Source organism: Euleptes europaea, chromosome 16 (assembly GCF_029931775.1).
Source record: "Euleptes europaea isolate rEulEur1 chromosome 16, rEulEur1.hap1, whole genome shotgun sequence".
Taxonomy (NCBI): domain Eukaryota; kingdom Metazoa; phylum Chordata; class Lepidosauria; order Squamata; family Sphaerodactylidae; genus Euleptes; species Euleptes europaea.
In genome coordinates, this window is record NC_079327.1 from 21,434,380 (window position 1) to 21,459,387 (window position 25,008).

The 25,008-nt window shown below is 41.0% G+C and overlaps 1 protein-coding gene across 3 annotated transcripts in view; it reads right to left on the reverse strand.

Moving 5' to 3' along the window:
• Positions 1-25,008, reverse strand: part of DOCK9 (dedicator of cytokinesis 9) — a 130,027-nt gene that overhangs the window by 86,688 nt on the left and 18,331 nt on the right. For 2 of the 3 annotated variants that reach the window (XM_056862183.1, XM_056862181.1), the window contains exons 2-4: positions 7,133-7,249; positions 3,807-3,896; positions 142-224 (exon numbers count right to left, since the gene is read on the reverse strand). In XM_056862183.1, coding sequence (XP_056718161.1) covers positions 142-224; positions 3,807-3,896; positions 7,133-7,249 — 290 coding nt within the window. Of the gene's footprint in view, positions 1-141; positions 225-3,806; positions 3,897-7,132; positions 7,250-23,676; positions 23,795-25,008 lie in introns of those variants that run through there. The other variant, XM_056862182.1, reaches the window with a different exon arrangement.

Here is a 25,008-nt window from a genome sequence, read left to right on the forward strand (position 1 = left end):
CAATCAGCATTAAATATGGTGCGATAGCTCAATGGGTGCCAAGTATTTTATTTCTAAAGGTTTCACATAATATGGAAGCCAAAAGTTAAGAAAACTTTTTTGCAGGTGTACAGGATACATGCTAAAAAATTTTTTACTCACTTGGGAAGCTGTCGAAACTCTCCTGAGTAGTCTTCATATTTATAACTGACAACATGCCAGTCAGAGTTGTATGTTTTAATGCACTTTTTAAAAAGGAGAAAGAGCATAGAATACAGAGTTTTAGCCAAAATTCCTTACATACTGTGTAATTTTCTCATACAGTGAAAGTAGACTTTGATTAAATTGTAGTATTTAATACAGTGCTAGTTAAAGAACCCAAACTATCATGAACTTGAAGGCTAACATTTTTTAGGAAGAATAAAATTATAAAACTAAACGCTCACTCATATTATTCTAAACATTCTAACAAACATTATATCATGAAAGAAATGGTTGCATCATATGGCTCTATTTTTAATCTGACTATAAAAATGCCTTAAACCTAAGCTCTGTGCTTGAAATGAAGCCGTCCCAACAGTGGATCAGAGGAAATACATTTGCACTCCACCCATGCTGCACTAACATAACAGTTCTCATTTATTTTGGCTCTGGCATTAACTTATCTTGAGAGTTCAGTCAAAAACATTATACAACAAAGGTTATGTCAGTAACCAATTTGTAATAAAAGTTAATTTAGTCGCTCTCATAGCTAGCCTTGCTCAGAGGCTATACAGCAAGATAAACCACACAATTTTCAAGTTGTGAAGTACAGAAAAAGCAAGGCAGTTTAAAAAGAGAAAATACTGGGATTTCACATTAGTGTCTAAATTAACAAATTATGGTAATAATAATAATGAAGAAGAAGAGTTGGTTTTTATATGCCGACTTTCTCTACCACTTAAGGGAGACTCAAGCTGGCTTACAATCACCTTCCCTTCCCCACTCTGTGAGGTAGGTGAGGCTGAGAGAGTGCTAACAGAGCTGTGACTTGCCCAAGGTCACCCAGCTGGCTTCGTGTGTAGGAGTGGGGAAACAAATCCCACTCACCAGATTAGCCTCTGCCGCTCAAGTGGAGGAGAGGGGAATCGAACTTGGTCTCCAGATCAGAGTCCACCACTCTTAATCACTACACCATGCTGGCTCAATATCAATAAAGTTTTATAATAGTATTATATTGATATGCCTCCTTCCCCCCTGCCAAAGCAGAGCTCAGGGCACTTTACAAAAGGTTAAAACACATCAATACAATAATATAATATAGAATTTAAAACACAGAATTAATATGTTAAAATGCAAAAATAAAAAATAAATGCAACATTTAAAAATATGGTGCCTGCTTAATAGGGCGCTTAGGTTAAAGATATAGTTCCAGTGGTAATAAATTTATTGAGAGATGGGAATGACAAGTCTATGTATACTTGTAATGTATCGGCATGGCATATAACCAGAACATGGAAAGAAACTTCCAGAGGATAGTAGAAAAGGAATGACTATTTAATAGGTAGATATATTACCAATCCAGATGTTTAAACAATTCATGGAAAATTTCAGAAGAAGAAGAGTTGGTTTTTATATGCAGACTTTCTCTACCACTTAAGGCAGAATCAAACCGGCTTACAATCACCTTACCTTCCCCTCCCCACAACAGACACCCTGTGAGGTAGGTGAGGCTAAGAGAGCATGACTTGCCCAAGGTCACCCAGCTGGCTTCTTGTGTAGGAGTGGGGAAACAAATCCAGTTCACCAGATTAGCCTCGGTCTCTCATGTGGAGGAGAGGAGAATCAAACCCGGTTCTCCAGATCAGAGTCCACCACTCCAAACCACTGCACTACATCACTACACCACGTTACATCAGGATGTAAAGTGAAATAATTTTGCTGTCTTTATTTGAAATGGAAACAATTAAACCAAATCTTAGATAAGTGTTATTTATACCTGTCAGTTCTGAGAAGCAGAACAGAACAGAAGCAGACTGACCCCCCCCACACACACACACATACACATTTTCCCTTTCCCTCTATAGTCCCTTCTGATGCCTGAACAAGCTATAATGGGAAGGAGGGGACCTATGCGATCAAATAGCTATGTGGTACAGGAAGGGATATAGCAGTGATGGCGAACCTTTTAGAGACCAAGTGCCCAAACTGCAACCCAAAACTCACTTATTTATCGCAAAGTGCCAACACGGCAATTTGCCCCCGCTGCCCAGCTGGGCGGCGCAGCGTCGGGGGAAGGGGGGGGGCTTTGAACTGCTCCACGCAGAGATCTCCTACTATTATTACCTGGAGGTTGGCAACCCTAAGCATATAACAGCCGTGCAATACCCAACAATGTGGGGCTGCTGCTCCGCTGTATCCAAGTACAGCACACCCTCAAGTTAGTGTGTGCCCTAGAATTGCACTTAAAACGCCATGGTAGGGTTGCCAACCTCCAGGTGGCAAGTCTAGGAAATAAATGGAAAAGAACACCTATGCTGCAAAAATGTGTGTCACAACCCAAGATACAGCACAAGGCTCTACTGCTTACAGCAACTGTGAACACAAGTATAAATACCAAAAAAGCTTGCACTTGTTTCAAATAGTATTGTTTAGTAACAATATACACTTTTCAGTACATGAATTACAATGGCAATAAATATTCCTATGTCAATATAATATTATTACAATACAAAGCCACAATACATGAACAACTTAGAATTAAATAGAACAGCTATAGTAAATGTGTCTGCATCCCATGCAAGTGTATTAAAGTCTCCCAACAGAATTAATCCAGCAATAGCAGCCTAAGATGGTAAAAGGCATACACAAAAAGCAATAAGCACAATTAAATAAGCAATATCAGCCAAGATAGTTGAATAACAAGCATGCACAAGAAGCAGTAAGCACAAGGTTAGAAGGGGGGGGAGGGAAACAGGAGCTCCCTTTCTGTGCTTGCAAGTAATGAGCCAAACGGTTCTGTAGATGTTAAATCCTCTCTGTGACGAACACACTGAAGCCTGTGTCAGTCTAGGGGCGGTGGGAAGGCAGCAAGGTCTCAATGGAAATTAATAATGAGGGAACACTTACTAGTCCTGCTGAATTAAAAAAATAAATGTGAGTGCTCTGTGCACGCTGTAGACGCGCGCTCCGTTTCGCCTGCTGTGGAGCAGGGAGAAGGAAGTATGTGATGACGTCAGCGACAGGACGAAGAGATCTCCCGCAAAGTAATTTGCAATGAGACAATAGCTAGCAAAGCTGCGGCTGGCAATAAAGATTGTAAAGTTAATGATGGCAATTAAGCTGAAAAGGGGAGAAGGCACCTTTAAAGGAAGGTAGAAACGCCTGGAGGAAGCAGCTACTCATCCGAAGGCAGCCTGCCAGTAAAGATGAATAACAATCCCGGTGTGGCCGGGAGCCCCAGGAGTCCGGGGAAGGGGAGGCTTTGAACTGCTCCGGACAGCGCTGAGTAGTTCAAAGCTCCCGCGGCCCAGCTGGGCGGCGCAGAGTCTGGGGAAGGATGGGCTTTGAACTGCTTGGGGCAGCACGGAGCAGTTCAAAGCCCCGCCGAGCTGGGCAGTCCGGAGTCGGGGGAAGGGGGGGGGCTTCTCGACTTACCAGCGCGTGCCCACAGACAGGGCTCCGCGTGCCAAGTCCGGCACGCGTGCCATAGGTTCGCCAACACGGGGATATAGTGAGGAGAGGAACTGAGCAAGATTGCCCCTCTTTCTCTCTTGCACCAAAGGATAACTGGAAGGATCCAACCAAAACTTTGGACATTTAGTAGTATGTACATTATGTAGCATTACCTCAGTTACAAATAAGCTATGAGCTTCTTTCTCTGCATTATCAGGAATTGTAGAGCATACATACTGACGCTGTCGTGCCAGTACTGCTGTCTGTTAATGAGGAAAAAAGTAGGATTAACTGCAAAAGTTAGTTGTATTTATGACTACTATATAAAATTTAAGACTAATTCAATTCAATAATTTACTTTAAATCGAATAAAAACAGGAAAGTAGTTTACTGCACTGATTCTTATATTTTGTATCAGAATTATATGGCACTAATTTTCCAACACATACGGTATTACTATATTCTGAGCTACTGGTAATGTTTCTGAGTTTACAGAGCAGTCCTTGACATTAATGTTCCTAGACTGTCTCCTTATAAAATACAGATAATGGTGGGAATTTCTATGGCATTTGTAATCAGAAGGGTTTGGCTTCCTGTGCAGCTGCTCAGCAATTTATGACTATAATCACTTTAAAGGAGAAGGAAGTCTGAGTAAAAATAAATAAATCCAAATGCTATTTGAAAATGTTACTGAAATTGATTTTATTACAATATTCAGCATACCTCTTTATACAGAAAAGACGTATACAGAAACATAGGTAAAACCTACTCGCTGCTATCTCTTTGAAATTTACCAGACAAATGACATACTCGGAGTGATGCAAAATTAGAAATAGTAAATATGCTAGGTAGCTGCTGCAACTGATATGTGTCACTGCATCAAATACAAGTCAAAAATATTATCTCGTATGCAGGGCTGGTGCAAGTCATTTTTGTGCCCTAGACAAGGCTAACTACTTGTGCCCCCCATTGCTAACCAATTTTCAAAAACAGATGTCTTGTAGAAAAAATAAAAGCACAAAACTTTTTATATAAAGACGTTATAATTAATTATATTCCATAGCACTGTTGTGGTACTTTATCTTAAAATAAAAAATATAAATAGTTAGTTGCATTCCCCCCCCCCCCGCCAAGAAATTACTGTTTAAAACGGTGCCCCTCAGACCAGTTCTGCACCCCTCTGAGGTCTGTGCCCTAGGCAACCGCCTAGTTCGCCTAATGGTAGCACCGGCCCTGCTCGTATGCAGAACCTCCGGTATCTCAAGGTACTCCATGGTTGCAAAGCCTCTTTTTCAGCCAAGTTCTCTTGTTGATTTTGTTTACAATTTTAAAATGGCATAAAAAGAACCTCGCTAGGATGAGTTACGAGTACAAGAGATTTACTCTTTTTTTTTGAGGCACATGTTCCATTGTTTGCAGTCACACCTGTTTCCTGCATTCAATGCCTGGTCTTTCCATGGATATTCTACATATTTCTTCCTGTTTGTGGCAAAAAATAGCACTATCCAAACATACAGTTAACCCTACCTCACTCACCTCTTTACAAATGACATCCTTCTTTAAAACAAGCGCCATTTACAAAATATGCCTTGAAAATGTCAGCAATCCAAGAATATTTTTTTTAAAAAAACCAATCCACTGAGAAGATAGCATAAAAACTCAGTACTTACAGTCAAGGGTTGACAGCAAATCTGAGTAGTGATGTACCATAGTATTATTTCACATTATCTTGCATTCAAAAGAAACTGACAGAAATTGAGACTCTATACCTTTTTTTAAAAAAAAATGATCCCAAGGTTCAAGTGGTTGTTTACCATGCAATCACAAGCACTCATAACAAAAGCTACAATACTCATCATTTTCTCAGTTCCACTTCACACCTTCCCTTTTTGAAGAGTTTGTACTGCAACATACTCGGCCAATGACAATGGTTATTGTTCTTCTAACTTAACTGCTGTACCCTGAGCTTAGGGTTGGCAACCTCCAGGTAGTGGCTGGAGATCTCCTGCTATTACAACTGATCTCCAGCCAATAGAGATCAGTTCACCTGGAGAAAACGGCTGCTCTGGCAATTGGACTCTATGGCATTGAAGTCCCTCCTCTCCTCAGGCTCCACCCCAAAAACCTCCCGCTGGTGGCGAAGAGGGACCTGGGGATCCTACCTGTGTTGGTTCCTTAATTTCTCATTCCTCAAGATTAAATGACTTCCACAGCCATCGCATCATCATAGAATAGCAATATAGTACATCTTTTAAAATAGCAAGAAGTGCCTAATTTTCAGGAGTGGGAAAATATTCTTCACAGATTTTATTTCTTATATCAAAGATCGATCTGACCCAGTTAACCAAGCTTGCAACTAATTAGAGCAAAGGGCCTGATTTTAAAGGTAGCATTACTGGCAAGGCAGCATTGCTACAAACAATAAAAGCCAGCTTGTAAACCAAAACAGTAAACCTTTCAAACCAGACACCACCTCTGCGGTTCCACAGTAGCTGTGATAACGCATTGCCTTACAACAATGGGGGACAGGTCCCTCATGCTACTGAGCGCATACAGGGCATCCATTCTACGAAAACAATGACATACGAACTTGAAATATCACAGCTGCATCCATGACAGCTGAATAGCTTCCAGGATGGTGTGCCGTTACAAGGCTTTATTCCAATGCCAAACCGACAATGGTGGCTAATTCCAGAGCAGTTACAACAATCGCACACTCTCGGCCCGCTCATGAAGCAACAGACTACCACTTGTTCTATTGTATATGTTACACTATCAAACACAAAACAGGACAAAAATGCGATACCGGGACTGCCTAGGCTTTAAGTGGCTTATACGACAGGGCTTTGAAATCTATTGGGAGGGGGTGGGCTTGAAAGCATGGCATATATTAAAAGAAAAGTATACAATGCCTAAACCCTTAAATTGGAAGTGTAATCTTTGTTTATGCATATGCTTGGAGTAAAATTTAAAAAAAAACCTGCCTTCAAAAAAAGGCTTAAAATAAAAGCACAAGTCTCCCACCCAGATTTAGGTGATCACTACGGTTGCCAACCTCCAGGTACTAGCTGAAGATCTCCTGCTATTACAACTGATCTCCAGCTGATAGAGATAAGTTCATCTGGAGAAAATGGCCGCTTTGGCAACTGGACTCTATGGCAATGAAGTCTCTCCCCTCTCCAAACCCCACCCTCCTCAGGCTCTGCCCCAAAAATCTCCAGGTATTTCCCAACCGGGAGCTGGCAACTCTAGTGATTACATAAATAATGACATTCATACTTCATTTGCTCTTTAGTTTACTTAGAACATTTCTGCTGAGGTCAATCTAAAGAGAATAAAAACGTACTTACAGCAATGGCAGCTTAGTGAGAAATTTGAAGAAAGACTAAAATAGGGTATGAGTGGACTATTATGCATTATATATTTACATTGCTAATTGTATATTTAAATTCTAATGCATGCAAAATGTATTTACATAAAAATATTTTTTAAAGCTTACCTGGAAGTCATCATAGGGGAAGAGTAGCATCTCACGCAAGGCATCGTTGAGTATTTGTGTTTTCTTCTGAACGATAACATTTTCATAGTCTATTGGCTCAATTAGCTTCGGTTTTGCCTATATAGTAACAGAAATATTTTCATGAATGAAAATGCACCATCTTTTCTCTCACGCATATTAACAGGGGCCATATGAACACTGATGGGATTTTAAATAAAATTACAATATTGAGCGGAGCCAGAGAAAGGAAAAATATTCAGAAAAGTACTTGTTTATAACACAACAGCGCAACCAACATTTGAGAAGAAATGAACATATAAAGCGGGAATAGGATGAAACGCTTGCTTTAGTTCTAGATTTATGCACAAGTCATGCACTGCTATGGAACAGAAATAATGTTTATTTTAAATCAGTTCATTACTGCATTCTTATTGAGTTGACATTTGGTCAATGTTTTATCTCGTCACTAAGCAATCAAATAGTTAACTACTTGACTACAGCATTGACCATTGTGCAGCCTATATTTATTTAAACTCTAATCTCAGCAGCCTGGTTTTGGTGACTGTAGAAGTCACTGACTTCAATCCTACCCCGTTGCTCCACCACGCACACTTCCCTCTAAGCGCAGCAGTACTCACATCCTCAGGCACTTCCATTGACACAATTCCAATGTTTTTCAATAAGCCCCAAAGTGCTTACAACAAGAAAAAGGGAGGTCCAAAGCACCCAGAGAGAACCATTCATGGAGCAAAAGTATAGGACCTAAATGATGGTTGTGCATGTGTTTGGACACAGATACATAATTCTGTGGTTTTCTTCAAATCAAATCAGGTTTATTTACGGTCAAAGACCAGCAACAGTTGACATAATTCCAGCCATATTAAAATTATCGGATATCACCATTACAATAATACATCACATCTCTGATCCAAGGTGATAAATCCCTAGTCTAAATAGATGACTATTGTACTCTACTCCAATTTACAGGAAAGGACATCTTCTCATTCTAAACACAATTTGTTAATATACCGCATTAGCAAAAAGTACATTTAAAACACCTAAATCTTTACACATTAACTATAATTAATAAGAGTGTGGTTTTCTTAATTAACCCTATTTTAAAATTTCCTTGTATGCAATTTTTTGGGTACTTTATATTTAATTCCATTCTGACAGTATCTAACATTGCGGCCTACTTAAACCATTACCAACAAGAAGAACATTTATTAAAAGTTACCATTTTCCCACCATTCCAGAATAATTCACGTTTACCAAAATGCAAGACAAAGAACTACACTGAGATTTGATTTTCCTAGAAAAGGCCATCAGAAGCACACATATCTAGCATACAGAAGAATCAAAACTTATTTCAGATTTTAAATCTATCACATGGGAACATTCTTGTTAAACAAAATATTATATTGGACGGAGTTCAAAAGAACAAAATGTTACATTTGGAAAGAATCACTATCAAGGAGAGGCTAGAGAACTAGGAGTATGCAACTCACACAAACATTTTTTTAAGAAATATACTGCACACAATACATTGTTATAGAAAGGGAAAGTATGCATTAGTTGTTTGTATAGCAGACCATGCTTCATTCAAGAATAATAAGAACACCCACATGCAAAGAAATAAGCAAATGTTAGCTTTAAAAGCACATGACTGTTTCACTGAGAAAATATTCATTAATATGATAATCTAGATTGGGAAAAACTCTTTTAAGGAGAATAGGAAAAACCTCCAAATCTTTTGTGACTGAAAGGTACGTTGACCACGGCATACCACTTATTGCAATCTATCTAATCAGGTGCCAGTGTAATTGATGTCTGACTGGGTAATTACATCTCAGTGTACTGTAACTAGGTAGGTAGGTACAAATTTATTGCATACAGCCAAAGGCCGTTACAATCAAGTAGACACAATGTACTGTAACTATATTCGGATATTTTCTCAGAAGAATCTACCAGTTAAGGTTAAAGACTTATGGATGAACAAATTAGGATCTGAGATGAGTTGAATTATGCAATCTATCAATCGCCATCATGGTGATGAAATTTTTTCACACCAGAAGGCTAGTTTAATGCAAGAACATGCAGGCAGGGTAATGGCTGATCTTAAATAAAAGAGTCACATGGGGAAAAGAACTAACTCCCACAACTTTCAGCTGCAAGCTGTCTAGGGTCTTTTGATGACATCCACAATAATTTCTTAACAGAAGACCAGAATCATTTTGCCGCATATAAAATCAAGGCTGGAAAATTATCTGCCATGATTGGACAGAGAACTATCTCCACTGAAATACCCTACATACCACATCAGTTAATTCTACATTGTGTCAATGAGAAACATTTCTTTAGTTCATCTCGAAGAAAAAAAACCAAGGCTACCACAAGGGTCCATTAGAATAATAGAATCATAGAGTTCGAAGGGATCATCAGGGTCATCTAGTCCAATCCCCTGCACAATGCAGGAAATTCACAACTACTCTCCCCCACACCCCCAGTGACCCCTACTCCATGCCCAGAAGATGGCCAAGATGCCCCCCCCCATAATCTGCCTAAGGTCATCAGCATTGCTGACAGAGGGCCATCTAGTCTCTGCTTAAAAACCTCCAGGGAAGGAGAGCTTACCAACTCCCGAGGAAGCCTGTTCCACTGAAGAACCACTCTGTTAGAAAATTCTCCCTAATGTCTAGATGGAAGCTCTTTTGATTTAATTTCAACCCATTGGTTCTGGTCCAACCTTCTGGGACAACAGAAAACAACTCGGCATCACCCTCTATATGACACTCCTTCAAGTACTTGAAGATGGTTATCATATCACCTCTCTGTCGTCTCCTCTTCAGGCTAAACATATCCAACCCCTACAACCTTTCTGCATAGGACTTGGTCTCCAGACCCCTCACCATTAGCTCTGCATGTTAACTGCTCACCAACACTAATTGCAGCTAGTGATGATTAAAAGTTTGAACTCTAAGACTCATGAAGAAAGGCTGTAGGAACTGAGAATGCTCAGCTTGGAGAAGAGGAGGTTGAGGTGGGAATATAATTACCCTTTTTAAGAATTTGAAGGGCTGTCATTTAGAGGAGGGTAGGGCACTATTTCAGTTGGTAGTGGAGCATGGGACTCATAATAATAGGCTTTAATTACGGGTGGGAAGATATCGGCGGGATATCAGGAAAACCTTTCTAACAATACGGGCAGTTCGGTGGTGGAATCAGTTGCCCAGGGATGTTGTGGATCCTCCCTCCTGGGAGGAATTTATGTGAATATTGGACATTTATTTGTCAGGGATACTTTAAGTCAGCTGTTCCCAATCTGTGCTCCATGGAGCACTTGGTTTTCCGCAAAACATCTCCTAGTGCTCCATGAAGAGATTGGAAAGAAAAATACTACTTTCATTCAGTTTAGTATATAGGTAAAATTAGTGCTCCGTGATGAATTTCTCTCCTGAAAAGTGCTCCATGACTCAAAACGTTTGGGGACCGCTGCTTTAGGTCATCCTGCATGTGAGAGATGGTTGGACTGGATGGTCTTTAGCCCCCTTCCAAGTCTTTAATTCTATGATTATATTAACAAGATGGAGCAAATGCCATCTGCATGTGACAGTGAGGACCAGATCAGTCATACCAAAGATCAGACGCCAGCTATGGGGAAGGGGGAAATCTTGTATTAGTAATATATGGCATATGCACACATGTGCATTCTTTCTCCCTGCAAAACTATCAACACCACTGTGAGACTTCATAACATCAGTCTACTATGGGGAGGAGTCAAATTGCTATTAGAAGGGCTTTCTTCCATTAAGGGGACTAGTCCAGGCACCCCTTTCCCCCTACTCTTTAGGTGAAAATATACTACTTCCATTCCAATTGAAACTTCAATAAGACAAGCTTAGCTCTTCTTGATTTCCTAGATCAGGTCCAAGATCAATCACCAACAGCAGCAGAAAGAACAAGTAGTTACAAGTTCTCAAGTGGAAAGATTTCCTCCACTCTCTTCTCAAACTATTATTGTTACATGTTTCCTGAAAACTCTTACTTCCAACCTCCAACTGAGGCACATTATGGGAAGTTTCACTGTGGAACAAGCATTTTGTGAGATTATAAGAAACTAATAATGGCACCAATCTTCAATAGAAGTATTTACATGTAACATGAGATTTAATTGCAGAGGTTCCAGTATCAATTTAAGTATACCCAACATCCCAATTGTGCATTAGCTAGTTAAGTAGCAAAAAAAAAGTTTCTTGCGAGTATGTAAAGTTATAAACTTCTGCTCTCTAATGGAAAGTTACATTCCAGATTTCTATCTTCAGTTTTAAACTGCTTTTCTACCCCTTTAGTTACTTTAGTCAACTACATCTACTGACTAAAATTATGTTTGTTTCTGAAAGCAAGTGAAATTATCCTACTTCACCACAGCAACATGTTCAGATTGGCATGTGTTCCCAAATCTTTCCATTCTTTTCTCGCTTAGAAGCTCCTTGATTCATAAATCATGAGCAGCATAATTCTAAATTTATTGTTTAAGGCAGTGGTTCCCAACTGGTGGTCCGTGGACCCCCAGGGGTCCGCGAGAACTAAAGCAGGGGTCCGCGAAACAAAGTTTACCACCAGGGGTCCGGCACGCAGCTCTCTCCCTCTCTCTCAGTTGAGCTGCGGCCGCGGCTCAGGGGCTGTGTGTGAGGTAAAGTGCCCTCCTCCTCCCCCCTTCCCCTCTCCTCACAGCGCGGCCGGGTTTTGCACGCGGCGCTCGAGGGCCGGCGGCACCAAGGCAGGTGGCGGCAGCAGCCAATCAGCGGGCAGGATTTTCCCGCTGGTTTTGGCTGGCGGAGGAGGCCGAGGCGCTGAGGACGGGCGGATGGCAGGCCCCCCGGGGAGGGAAGGTAGGAAGGAGCCCAGGCGGCGGCAGCAAGGAGGAGGTGGTCTTGTATTTGCCTTCCCGTGGCGATCCTCCTCGGCCTCCACCCCATTCCCTCTTTATAGGGCCGTGTCTTCTCCCCCTCGCTCGTCCTCCTATCTCCCAGCCGTTTGTGGGGAGGTTTTGCCTTGGATTTGCCACTCAGATGCACGTTTTCCCCATCCAGATTCTCAAAACTGTGCATGGGGGGTTATTGGCCATTTGTGAATGGGAGGTTTTGCCTTTTATTTGCCACTCAGATGCACGTTTTCCCCATCCAGATTCTCAAAACTGTGCATGGGGGGTTATTGGCCATTTGTGAATGGGAGGTTTTGCCTTGGATTTGCCATTCAGATGCACGTTTTCCCCATCCAGATTCTCAAAACTGTGCATGGGGGGTTATTGGCCATTTGTGAATGGGAGGTTTTGCCTTTTATTTGCCACTCAGATGCACGTTTTCCCCATCCAGATTCTCAAAAAACTGCAAGGGGGGGGTTATTGGTCATCTGTGAATGGGAGGTTTTGCCTTGGATTTGCCTTTCAATAAAAAGTTGTTTGTATCATTGAAAGCTCTGCTATTGTGTTTTTCCTTTAAGGCAAAAGATGTTAACATATGAGTTGTTTTTTCTAAACTAAAACCTCAGTATTCAGGTTAAATTGCCGCATTGGCACTCGGAATTTTTATTTTGAACCTTGGGGTCCCTGCACAGAACAAAAAAGTTCTAGTGGTCCCTGGTCAAAAAAAGGTTTGGAACCACTGGTTTAAGGGATATAAGGACTGAGATAAATTGTGCCATTGCCAATGTAACCTTAGGATCGCTGTCACTTAATAAATTGGTTATTAACTCATCTGTTAGAAGAGGTATAATGTAACTTGATCTTAGATCCTCATACAAATGACATTCCAGGAGCTTGTGTGCTAGAGAATCAATAAAACCTAAAGAACACAGGCAGGTCCTTTCTGAATATGGTAGATTCATGTATCTACGTTGCATAACCATAGAAGGGTTAGTATTTAGTCCTGCAAGGAAAAAAAGCTCTTAAGAAATGAGGAATTGTCAATAAATAGGTATAAGCAGGCAAGCAATGTGCGGGAGGAATTCCAAAGAACTGAGACAAGCAAACATGACGAGCACGAAATGATGTGCGAACATAATCAATCTCTTTAATATGCTTTATTTATTTCAGAGAAAGCCTCTGACCAAGATCTCTTATCATATCCCACTATATGCCCATCAATGACAATTTCTCATTAATTTTTTTTGCCATGAGGATCTATACGAGCCATGTTTCGAAAACACTAGATATCTCTCAGTGCTAAAAAAACAGCCTAAATTGTAGCTTAAAGGCAAGCAACCATGCCCTTGCTTCAAGAGACATTCGGCCAACCTCACAACAAAGGACAACAACAGCAACACACTGAGGAGCTAACAGCAGAGGACAATCAATAGACTCATTAACAGCAGTTATCCAAATAGGAGCATCAAAAAGAATAATTGGAATAATTTTTAGATTAAAATTTGAATAACTCCAGGGATATATTTTCTGCCTTTGGTATAAAAATAATTAACAATTGCGCCAACACCAGGTTTGATTTTATTAGATACAGCCTTTTGGTGGAAGTTCCAGCTCAGATTATAAGAAAAGATAATACCAAGATAAATGAACTCCTTAACCTGATCAACAACGCATCTAGTACCCAAGAGAAATAGGGTGGTTTTCTCTTCTTAGAGAAGATCATAATCTTTGATTTATGGTGATTTATTGGAAGACCTTCCCTAGAATAATACTCAGAAAAAAATTGTACTAATCTTTGCAATTCAAGTCTTGTACGAGACTACAGAATTGCGTCGTCGGCATAAAGCAGGATTAGAATACTACTGTTTGCTAGTTTGAAACCTCTTGAAAATTTGCTGCTAAATCATTCAAGTATAAATTAAACAGTGTGTGTGCGTATATAAAGTGCCGTCAAGTCGCAGCCGACTTATGGTGACCCCTTTTTGGGGTTTTCATGGCAAGAGACTAACAGAGGTGGTTTGCCAGTGCCCTCCTCTGCACAGCAACCCTGGTAATCCTTGGTGGTCTCCCATCCAAATACTAACTAGGGCTGACCCTGCTTAGCTTCTGAGATCTGATGAGATCAGGCTAGCCTGGGCCATCCAGGTCAGGGAAATTAAACAATAAAGGAGCCAAAAGGCAACTTTGTCTAACCCCCCCGAGCAAGTCAAAAGGCTCGGTCAATTCCCCTTGGTCACCACAGCGAACCTGAGCTGTATGTTCCCCAATCTGAGAGCCAAACTAGATATGAGGGCAGATCAGACCAGTGGGTGATGCCATTTAAAAGGGATTTAAAGATGCCACGGGAGTTTGATCCTGATTAGGTCCGCAGTGCTGTGGACTGAGGTGCTCTTATTCTACCCCGTGTGCCTCTTCAAATGCTGGAACAGCTAAGGGGTGTGTGGGGTGTGACTAATTCAGCCCTTGAAAAGGACGAGGGGAAACAATCGTATTTTAGCCTGCTACATTGCAGGCCTGATCAAGATTAGACACTCATGGCATTTTAAAATTGTTTTACAATGGCGGCGGCAGCCGCAGGTACAACTCATGGATGCCGACATGTCTAGTTTGGCCCCCAGAGTGCTGATAAAATGAGAGAACAGCCTTGCTCAGATCTTGCAAGCTGAAGGCCATGGCTTCCTTTATAGAGTCAATCCATCTCTTGTTGGGTCTTCCACTTTTCCAGCTGCCTTCAACTTTTGCTGGCATGATGATCTTTTCCAGTGACTCTTGTCTTCTCATAATGTGACCAAAGTATGACAGCCTCAGTTTAGTCATTTTAGCTGGTTGCTGACAAGCACTAGTAAATTCTGCCATATATACTGAGATCTTGAAATATCTACATTGCCTTGTGGGTTGCTTCTGAATTCAATTCAAAACACTGGTTTTAACCTTTAAAGTACTCAATACCCTGGGACCCACATACTCCCTCTCCAAATATTAGCCCTCAAGAGAAGAACACGAAGAAGAAGAGTTGGTTTTTATATGCTGACTTTCTCTACCACTTAAGGCAGAATCAAATCGGCTTACAATCCCCTTCCCTTCCTCACAACAGACACCCTGTGAGGTAGGTGAGGCTGAGAGAGTTCTTAATAGAACTGTGACTTGCCCAAGGTCACCCAGCTGGCTTCATGTGTAGGAGTGGGGAAACAAATCCAGTTCACCAGATGAGCCTCCACCGCTCATGTGTAGGAGTGGGGAATCAAACCCAGTTCTCCAGATTAGAGTCCACCGCTCCAAACCACTGCTCTTAACCACTACAACCACGCTGGCAGTAGTCATCATAGCAGGCGCTGCTTGTAGGCCCAAAGATGGGGGAAGTGAGGATGGTTTTAGTTCATATCTGGGGGGTTTTCAGTAGCAGTTCTATTCCTTTGGAATTAGATGCTAAGGGAAGTGCAGAAAGTGCAATCTCTGGTGACTGGGGGGTGGAGGAGATGCAAGGCCGAACTATTTAAAAGTCTTTGGAAATTGGTAGTTGACAGCCGTTATCAGTCCAAAACTAAAATAAAAAACCCAGTACCAGAATCCATGTAAAACCTTTAATCAGGATCAACCCAATGACACACAATACTGTGCAAGCATTCAAGTTCACCACGACTCTTTTTCAGGCTGGATATTACCAGGAAAAAAAACCTGTAAAAGAGAGCTTTGGGAAGGGAGAGTGCCTCAGGACACAGTGTTAAGTCCTGTTAAAGCCTGCATCTTGTGTTAGATGCAGAGCAGATTCAAATGGAATTGGCTTCAAGTTACTCTAAGCAAGAAGCAATAAATCAGTTATACTGTAGAGGAAAAAGTCCAAAAACATGTTCTGATTTCTCTCTAAACCAGTGGGACTCAAAATATCTTTTCCGAAGGGAGAGTAGAAATCACTTAGCAGCCATTGAACTAAGGAGATAAATTTAAGGTGTTGCACAAAGTACAGAGTCAACAGAAGCCAAAGCAGGTAGTTTTACTGCATGTTGCATTAGTATTGTCCCAATCTCTTGCTAGTCACATTGGCCTCCAGATGTTACACACCTTTGGAAACTGACCAGTTGCAGTACTGACTGATAATTTGTTCATAGAAGCAAAGAATTGGAAGGGACCACCAGGGTCATCTAGTCCAACCCCCTGCACAATGCAGGAAATTCACAACTACCTCCCCCACGCACACCCCCAGTGACCCCTACTCCACGCCCAGAAGATGGCCAAGATGCCCTCCCTGGTTTCTGGTAGTTGTTTCTGTTGTTCTGTTGTTTCTGGTTTTAACGTTCATGGCACTCTCTGTATACACAGAAATTGCTTTGAGTATACACCAAAAAGCAGTACAGAAATGTTTTAAATAAAGTTAGAACTAAGCGCCAGACATTCTAGACTGGCTGTACTTGTGTGTTATTGCCAACAGTTTAGAGTTACTTTCCCTTGGATCTTCCAACCTGCTCATAACTTGCCCTTTATTTTCTTCAACATAGGCTAATTTTTACAAGTGCATCTTGGAGGATGAGATCTGCTAACTTTGCTGCTTTCTTCAAGTGGAAGGGATCATTCTCTGACACAGAAGGTTCTTCTGTCAGCAGGAGAACTTCTTCCATCAGGGAAAGTCTCCTTGCTGCGAGGGGAAGTGCTGCTGGTTAGTGAAATAGATCTACAAGTTATTTACTGTCCCAGAAACACTATTAGAGAACAATCCTATGTTCTGAATGCTTTATATTTGTCACCGAAGGATATTATTTCTGCCTACTCTCTTCCAAACTTCTAAGTCTTCCAATTGGCAGCAGCAACGTTCATCCAATTTTTCTGTTAGGAAGACCAGACACAGCTATCAAAAACTTCATTAAATAAGCCCAAATAATGTACTTTCAATCCACTTTCAGTGTACCTTAATGATCATTTGCAAGTGGATTTTGCCAGTTCGCACCGTAAAATCCACCTTCAAAGCACATTGAAAGTGGATTGAAAGTGCATTATTTGGGCTGTGTGAAAGAGCTTTTATACTACTTTGGAAACCAGTCCCTTACATAAATGTGTTTAGTTCCATATCTGGAACGAGATACAAACTGTTCTTTCTCTCTTAATAATCATCCGCTGTATTTTCTAAGAGTATGTATGCTCAGTGACAGGAAGGATATTTCATCATTTCAAACAAAAGAAAATTAGGACAACGTATTGACTTTGGCATTACTTACACTGACACTACCTCTTTCCAGGGAAACAGGATCTCTTAGGTTTCCTTACAAACATTTTCCATTCTATATCCTCTCATAATGGGAAAAGTGGTTCTATTCTAAAGAGTTTAGAGCACATGTGTAGACTGATCAATTGTGCGGCTATCACCTAGTCCATACATATTCGCTGTTCCTTCGCATAATTTGTTTTTCCAGCATTATATTCAGGTAAGCACTATTTGAGTTGTAATAAGAGGCACTGTGACATAAAGAAAACATAGGGTTACAATATAGTCCCATGACTAGCCCTGACACTAGATTGGAAAGTATCCAAGTAATATAAAAGTGTAGTGTTTACCAACCCCCTTCACAGAGCTATAGGTAAGGTAGCAGGAGCAAGACGTATTTGGAGAATCCATTTTCTTTAGTACTAATTCATGTTTTGAGACCCTGATATTTGTCTTTGGAAACTAGAGATGGGAAAGGATATGGCTTACATAAAAAGCTAAAATAAAAATTGATCCTTAGTAATTATTTTCTTTTTACACAGGCACTTTCTTTTCCTTTCTTCTTTGGCCAGGATTAAGCAACATTTCACAAAAGCTCTCAAAAACTCTTGGAGCGGTGGGCTCTAATCTGGTTTGGAGTGGTGGACTCTAATCTGGACAACTTCATTTGATTCCCCACTCCTTTACATGAGCGGCGGACACTAATCTGGGTGAACCGGGTTGGTGTCCCCACTCCTACACATGAAGCCAGCTGGGTGACCTTGGGCTAGTCACAGCTCTCTTAGAGCTATCTCAGCCCCACCTACCTCACAGGGTGTCTGTTGTGGGGAGGGGAAGGGAAGGTGATTGTAAACTGATTTGATTCTTCCTTAAGTGGTATAAAAACCAACTCCTTTTCTTCTCCTCTCCTTTTTTCCGCCCCCTGTGCCAACCAACTTGCTTTTTATCTGCTCATCTTTGGCTATATTTATTATTTGTTTACTTCATTTACACCTCACCTTCCTCCCTAATAAGGATTCAAAGCAGGTTACATCATTCTCCTCTCCTCCATTTTATCCTCACAACAACCCTGTGAGGTAAATTAGGCTGAGAATATGTGACTGGCCCAAAGTTGCCCAGTGAGATTCCACAGCAAGGAAGGGATTTGAACCTGAGCCTCCCAGATCATAGTCTGAAACTCTAACCACTATACCACACTGGCTTTCATGGAGTGGCTGTTGTTGAACAGCAGCAAGCAGTCAGTCCTGAATAAGTCATGCAAGTCACATGCTAGCAAGTTGTTTGGTGGTTGCCACCAAGTCTGATCCTAATTAGTCCTACCTCAAAGGTCCAAACAGTCCTGAAAAAGGCCCTGCCTCCCGTCTTTTACTGACAGAAACCAAGGTTTGAAGGCTGACAATATCGTTTTGGTTTTCTAGCAACAGCCATTGTGGACATTTGTTTCTTAAAGCCACAGGTGCTGCTTCTATTGTTTTGGAGCGTACTAACCCCTAAACGTTTTGCTTTGTTTAAGATTTCAGATTTTTCTGCAAACCTGGAGCTTTCTTCACATTTCTAGGAAGATCTGTCTCGCCTGGCTCTAATTTCTGGATTTAAGTATCAACAGATTTTGTGGTGGTGATGATGGGGGGGGGGGAGAGAATTCTTCCTATTAACTGATGATCTTCATCATATACTTTGACTGGATATGTCAATAAAAGCAGTTTCAGAGGGCAGCCATGTTGGTCTGCCGTAGAACACAGATATCTGACGAACGGAGCTTTGACTCTCAAAAGCTTATACCATTTTACAACCTGAAAGTTCCTTCCTTCCGAAGAGCCTTTATGCTCGCCCGTTTAAATGCTGCACCCTCAGCAGTATTAAATGGAAGATACGGAAATCTACCATACTCTGACAGACTTTGCTCATGCAATTCAAAGAAAAATGACACATTATCTCATAAGATGATGGAACGCCCCTGTCTTTGAACACCACCGAGATAAATGGATTACCCCAATATTAGCGAGAATTCCTGCCCCCATAACAAGAGACAAAATAGTCCCCTTTTTGCTGATGGGTAGAGATGCAAATGTAACACTGGCAGTGGCCAAATATCTCTCCATCATATTTTCCTCTAAGAAATAACTGCTCAGGACCTATGGGTCACAGGAACAAAGAAGGAAAGGAAAAGCTTATACCCCAACAATTTTGTTGATCTTTAAGGACTCACATCTAGTTGTCAATAAAAGCAGGTTAATCAAACTTTAGGTGAGGTGGCACATCATCATGGCTTTGTGACAGCACTTCTTTAACTGGCTGAGGATACGGACTGATACATTAATTTTCAGCTTTGTGCCCGTTCAATTGTTTGTGCATGGAGCCGCTTACAACTCAATACTTCTGCATGTTGTTGGTAGCTGTTTTAGATATTTTAAGGCAACAATATTATATGCACCTGCTGGGAAATTCCCCCAGTTGAGTACAAAGGATTTACTTCTGAGTAAGCTGGAATTAAACTTTAGGGCTGTAGTCGTATTCACACTTCAGTGACAGTAAGTTTAATAGAAACCAAAGAAATCAATATGATGAACAGAAGCCCATATTGTATTTCAGCTTACTATGAGGACATTCCATTTCTACTAAGGCAAAATGCTAGAAGTTGAACTGTACATGTGTGTTTTTAGTATTTAATTGTCAGGGCTCAAGGGAGGAAAACAAACAAGAACCTCAGATAGGGGAACTTCTAGTTGCACATGACCTGAACAGACACAGTGCCATGTACTACTGGAGCGGCAGAACCAGAGATCAAAAGTGCCTTGCTCCATCTTTTTTGTTCCCAGGAGAGTTTTACTGTTATCACAGATGAGAACAAAATCCATTAATAGGTTTTGTTCTGTCCTAGAAATAGAACATGGACCAGGAAGACCATAAAAAAGATGCTATCAGCTAAGCAGCACAAAAAGCATTCTATGAGAAAAGCTTTAAAAAAAAGGTTAGAGCAGATTTTTCTGCAATCTTTTCCTGGGTCTTCTAGAAGGTGCACAAACTACAGGTAGTTTACAAGCTATCTAATGGAGACCCCTGAATTAGAGGCCTACTTCTCTTTAAAGCAGAATCTAGAACTGTGTTCCTTTCTCATTAATCTACTCAATGCAAACAGCAGAAGCCAAAGAGCATTAAGAATTTTGTAAAACAACAAAAGAGTTTAGCCCTGCTACTGTGATGCAGCCCTGACCTAGATGGCCCAGGCTAGGTCAATCTCGGCCGATCTCAGAAGCTAAGCAGGGTTGGCGTTGATAGGTGGTACTTGGATGGGAGACCAGCAAGGAAGTCCAGGGGTGCTACACAGAGGCAAAAATGGCAAACCACCTCTAAATGTCTCTTGCCTTGAAAACCCCATGAGGGCTCACCATAAGTCCGCTGGGACTACTTTCCACCACCACAGTGAGGCACCTGAAGTGTTTATTTTGCAAACTTCCTTGAGTACCCAACTATGGCAACAAGTCAGAAAACAAACCTCACATCAAAGGGAAAAGGGAAAGAAGGAGCAAATAACAAGAGGGGATAAAAGGCAAAAAGGCTGCACACGGAAGAAGCTGGGAAACATATAGGGATGAACCGACAAGGGGGGAAACACCATGCCTTTTTGATGATGTCTACAAAGAAATCAACTTATTTCCTGAATGTTTTCCCCTTTCAAAACCTTGCAAGTTATGAGAAAGATTTCTGGGACACTGATCGGCCCCCAAAAGTGGGGCAAGGGAAGAAAAAACATAACAGACAAAGTAACACATTGAAAATATTCCAGCATTAGCAAGTCTAGTTACTTCAATGTTGGGCTTACAAGCGATGTTTAAAACAGACATGCTCTGGCGTCAAGCAGCTACAACACACTCTTGTTTGAAAGAGAAGCAGCAGAGAAATGTGTATGTTCAAGATTCATTATAAAAGGTTCTAGAACTAAGCAGAGATCACACATGAAGCTGCCTTATACTGAATCAGAAGAAGAGTTGGTTTTTATATGCCGACTTTCTCTACCACTTAAGGGAGATTCAAACCAACTTTCCCCTCCCCACAACAACCACCCTGTCAGGTGGGTGGGACTGAGAGTGTGTGACTGGCCCAAGGTCACCCAGCTGGCTTCGTGTGTAGGAGTGGGGAAACAAATCCAGTTCCCCAGATTGGCCTCCGCCACTTAAGTGGAGGAGTGGGGAATCAAACCCAGTTCTCCAGATCAGAGTCCACCGCTCCAAACCACTGCTCTTAAGTCAGACCCTTGGTCCATCAAAGTCAGTATTGTCTACTCAGACTGGCAGCGACTCTCCAGTTGTAGAGTCTTATTGAAGTTGGATTAAGCTTCCAACTTCAATATCATGTTGTAACAATACTCTGATTGACTGTGTTGCAGAGCACTGTCCAGGCTTTGAAAAATTATACTTTCTATTGAAGCTGCACACTATTATTCTCCATTTTTTCAGAGCCAGTGGAGAATGTTAGACTGGGAGGAACTGGGAGATCCAGATTTCAACTCCTCACTCTGTAGGCAAGCCAGAGTGGGAGACATCCTGCCACTTACCCACATTCTCCACTGGCGCTTCAAGGCCGGCAGGGGAAAATGGAGGAAACTGGAGTGTGCGCCATCATCATGCTGACACATGACATCACTTCCAGCAAAAAAGGAAGTGATGTCATTATGACCTAAGATTCAACCAAAAATCTCTGGTTTAACCATAGAGTTTTGCGTGACCACTTCCTTTTTTTTTGCCATAGGTGGCGTCATGTACTGGCATGATAAGGGAGCCCCCACCCCCCAACTCTTCCTGTGATGTTGTCAACTGCAGCTAGCAACCCTACCACTCTGCCACAGAAGTCAGCTGGGTGAACTTAGGCCTGTCACACACACTTAGCCTAACTTTAATCACAGGGTTGTTGTGAAGTTAAAATGGAGTATATATAAATGAAGTATATAAATAAAAAGTTACTCTTTTAATTCTTAGCTGCCCTTTGAGTTTTTCAGCTGAAAGCACAGGGTAGAAATATTTAATAAAAAATGTGTTTCAGAGCACAGGTTCCTTCATGAGTTCCTACATCAGTTTTGTGTGGGATGTAGAACAAGAAGGCTGTTGCTTCTTTTCCCAGCTCTCTTGTTTTAGTAGTAATGGGCAAACATAGTACAAATAAGCAACACAGTTCTCTTTAAATGCTTAGTCCGCTGAACACGAATAATTCATTTGTTCTTTATGCAGAATCTAACAAGCATTAAAAAAAGGCTGAAACAATGAGCACTTGCTGAAAATATATCTGGTGGAAAACTGGACACCATGCATAATGCACACCCAATGATTACTGGCTTCCTAACACAAAAAAAAAAATTAAACATTGGGTGTGGCTCCCAAAGTTTTTACTAGTACATACTTCCTTTGGTATCAACTAAGGAGCTATTAGGACATAACCCCCTCCTCTATCCCCTACTGCCCTCATCAAAAACCTATGAAAATAAAATGCATCTGGAATTACAAATCCATATGGATTTTGCAGGAAGGATACAGAAACAAAAACCCAGCAGGAATCTAGAATTCCACTCCCTATGTGTTTTTTAACCCATCAAATTCCATATGACAGTATCTAGAACAACATGTTTATTCCTCCTTGGAGTGCCTTCACGTCTGAGAACTATTTGGTAACCTTCACCACTGATAGATTAACAATACACCCAGGTCCTGATACTTATAGCTTGGCAGTTGTAACAGTTATGTATTTGCAGCTGTGAAGTTTAACAAACGCAGTTTTCTAGTTAATTCCTTGGCAAACAGCAGAGAGAACTGATTGAGAGAAGCGTACTAGTAGACCTCTCAAAATTAGGTCTGTCGACTCATAGGTCATTAAAATCACAACATTCCTACTTTTCCCTTCACTTAAATATATAGGAGAACACATAACAAAATACAAATTTCCAACAAGGGAACGCAACCAGAGGTAAGCCATACAACTCTTCTAATCAGACACAAATGATCAGCACAACATGCATCAGCAATATAAAGCAGGGACTCTTTTCATTACGTCTTCACTACATAGGTTTTTCCCTCACTGAAGATATTCAGCAAGAACAGAGTACTAAATTTCTAAGCCTCCACATGTTAAATGTTTGCCTTACATCAGGGCAGAGAAAGCAACAACATACATAGACTTCAAACTACTTTAAACTGAAAATGAACAGGCTGCGGAACATTAGATTGACTTTACTAATTTAGTAGTAGAAACACATTTAGGAAATGAAAACTGTAGTGTTTAAAACAAGGTATGCTACAGTAGAATCATGGCATCTGGAGGGGCAGACATAATAGCAAACCAGGAAGGAACAGCAATAATCCGAAGGCGTCCTTTTACTTTTGTGGCAAAATAATACATTTTACAAGCCAAACACAATCTCACACTCAACTCACTTACCAAAACTTCTATTGGATTGTCCACCTCTGCTTCAGCAGCTGGTGCATCCAGGCACTTTTGTGGAGACTCTATAACAAGTTCTTTTTTAATATTTTTACTGTTCGTTCTTGCCAGCATCCTTAAATGAAAAGGATTAACGCAGCTATAAACTTAAGAAATCTTCTGTTCTGACAACGGCATGCCTATAAGTCCGCAGGAAAACGAAAGCTTCTTCCACCTACAAGCTGTGAAGAGTTCAAAGCGTTTGTGCTACTTTACAGCAGTCTGAGTCAAGTTATGGTGGGAATGCATGACAGATGAAGGCCAGCCTGGAGGGAGGGGGGAGTGTGGGAGAAGAGGAGGCGGATCAACTTCTCAGTGTCAGGAACACAAAACTATTTCTTTCCACAAAATCCTGCCGTTTAAAATCTTCTGGGTTAGCAGAGCCAAGATGAGTATTGCCACACACTTTAGATTTTTTTTTTTTATTAAATGCTGACATTTAATATGTGAATTCAAGTTAACTGAGCAGGAGTGTTTATGTGCAACTAAAATCTCTCCTTGGGGAAAAAACCCTGTGTCTATCATACTTTAATATGACAGACCTACATCATTATGAATAACAATGCCCGAGATGTCTGTGTCTTAAATACTTCAAAGAGTACCCAATAATTTTGAAATTTTTACATGAACAGATTCCAAATTACCATGTTTCATCTGCAGACTGTTCAGAAAGTTTTAAGCCTAATCTTCAGGGAATCCTGTTCAAGTGAGGGGGAGGTCACATTCACCAAGTCTGTCCTTTCCTTTATCCCTTAGAAGCTCCTTGATCCATTGATCTTGAGCAGCATAGTTTTTAATCTAATGTTTGAGGGATATGAGGACTGAGATAAATTTTGCCACTGCCAATGTAGCCTTAGGATCTCTATCATTTAATAAAAAAGGCATTAGGCACAGAGGCATTGGATTTATGTATTAAGAGACATATCGTGCTCTAAGGACCTCATAGAAACGGCATTCCAAGAGCTAGTGAGCTAATCAGTCAATGGAGCCAGAAGAGAACGGACAAGTCCTTTCTGAGTATGGTAAATTCAGAATTCTGCCTTGCATAACCACAGAAGAGGGTTAGCGTTTAATGTCGCTAGAAAGAAGGCTCTGGAGAGACGAGGAATTGTCAAAAAGTAGGTATAGGCATGCAAACCACATGGTGGTGGTATTCCAAAAAACTGAGAGGAGCAACTGTAACGAGCACGAAAAGATGTGGTTTAAAATCTTCTAGGTTAGCAGAGCCAAGATGAGTGTTATCACACACTTTTGATTTTTTAAAAAAATTAAATGCTTACAAATTCAATG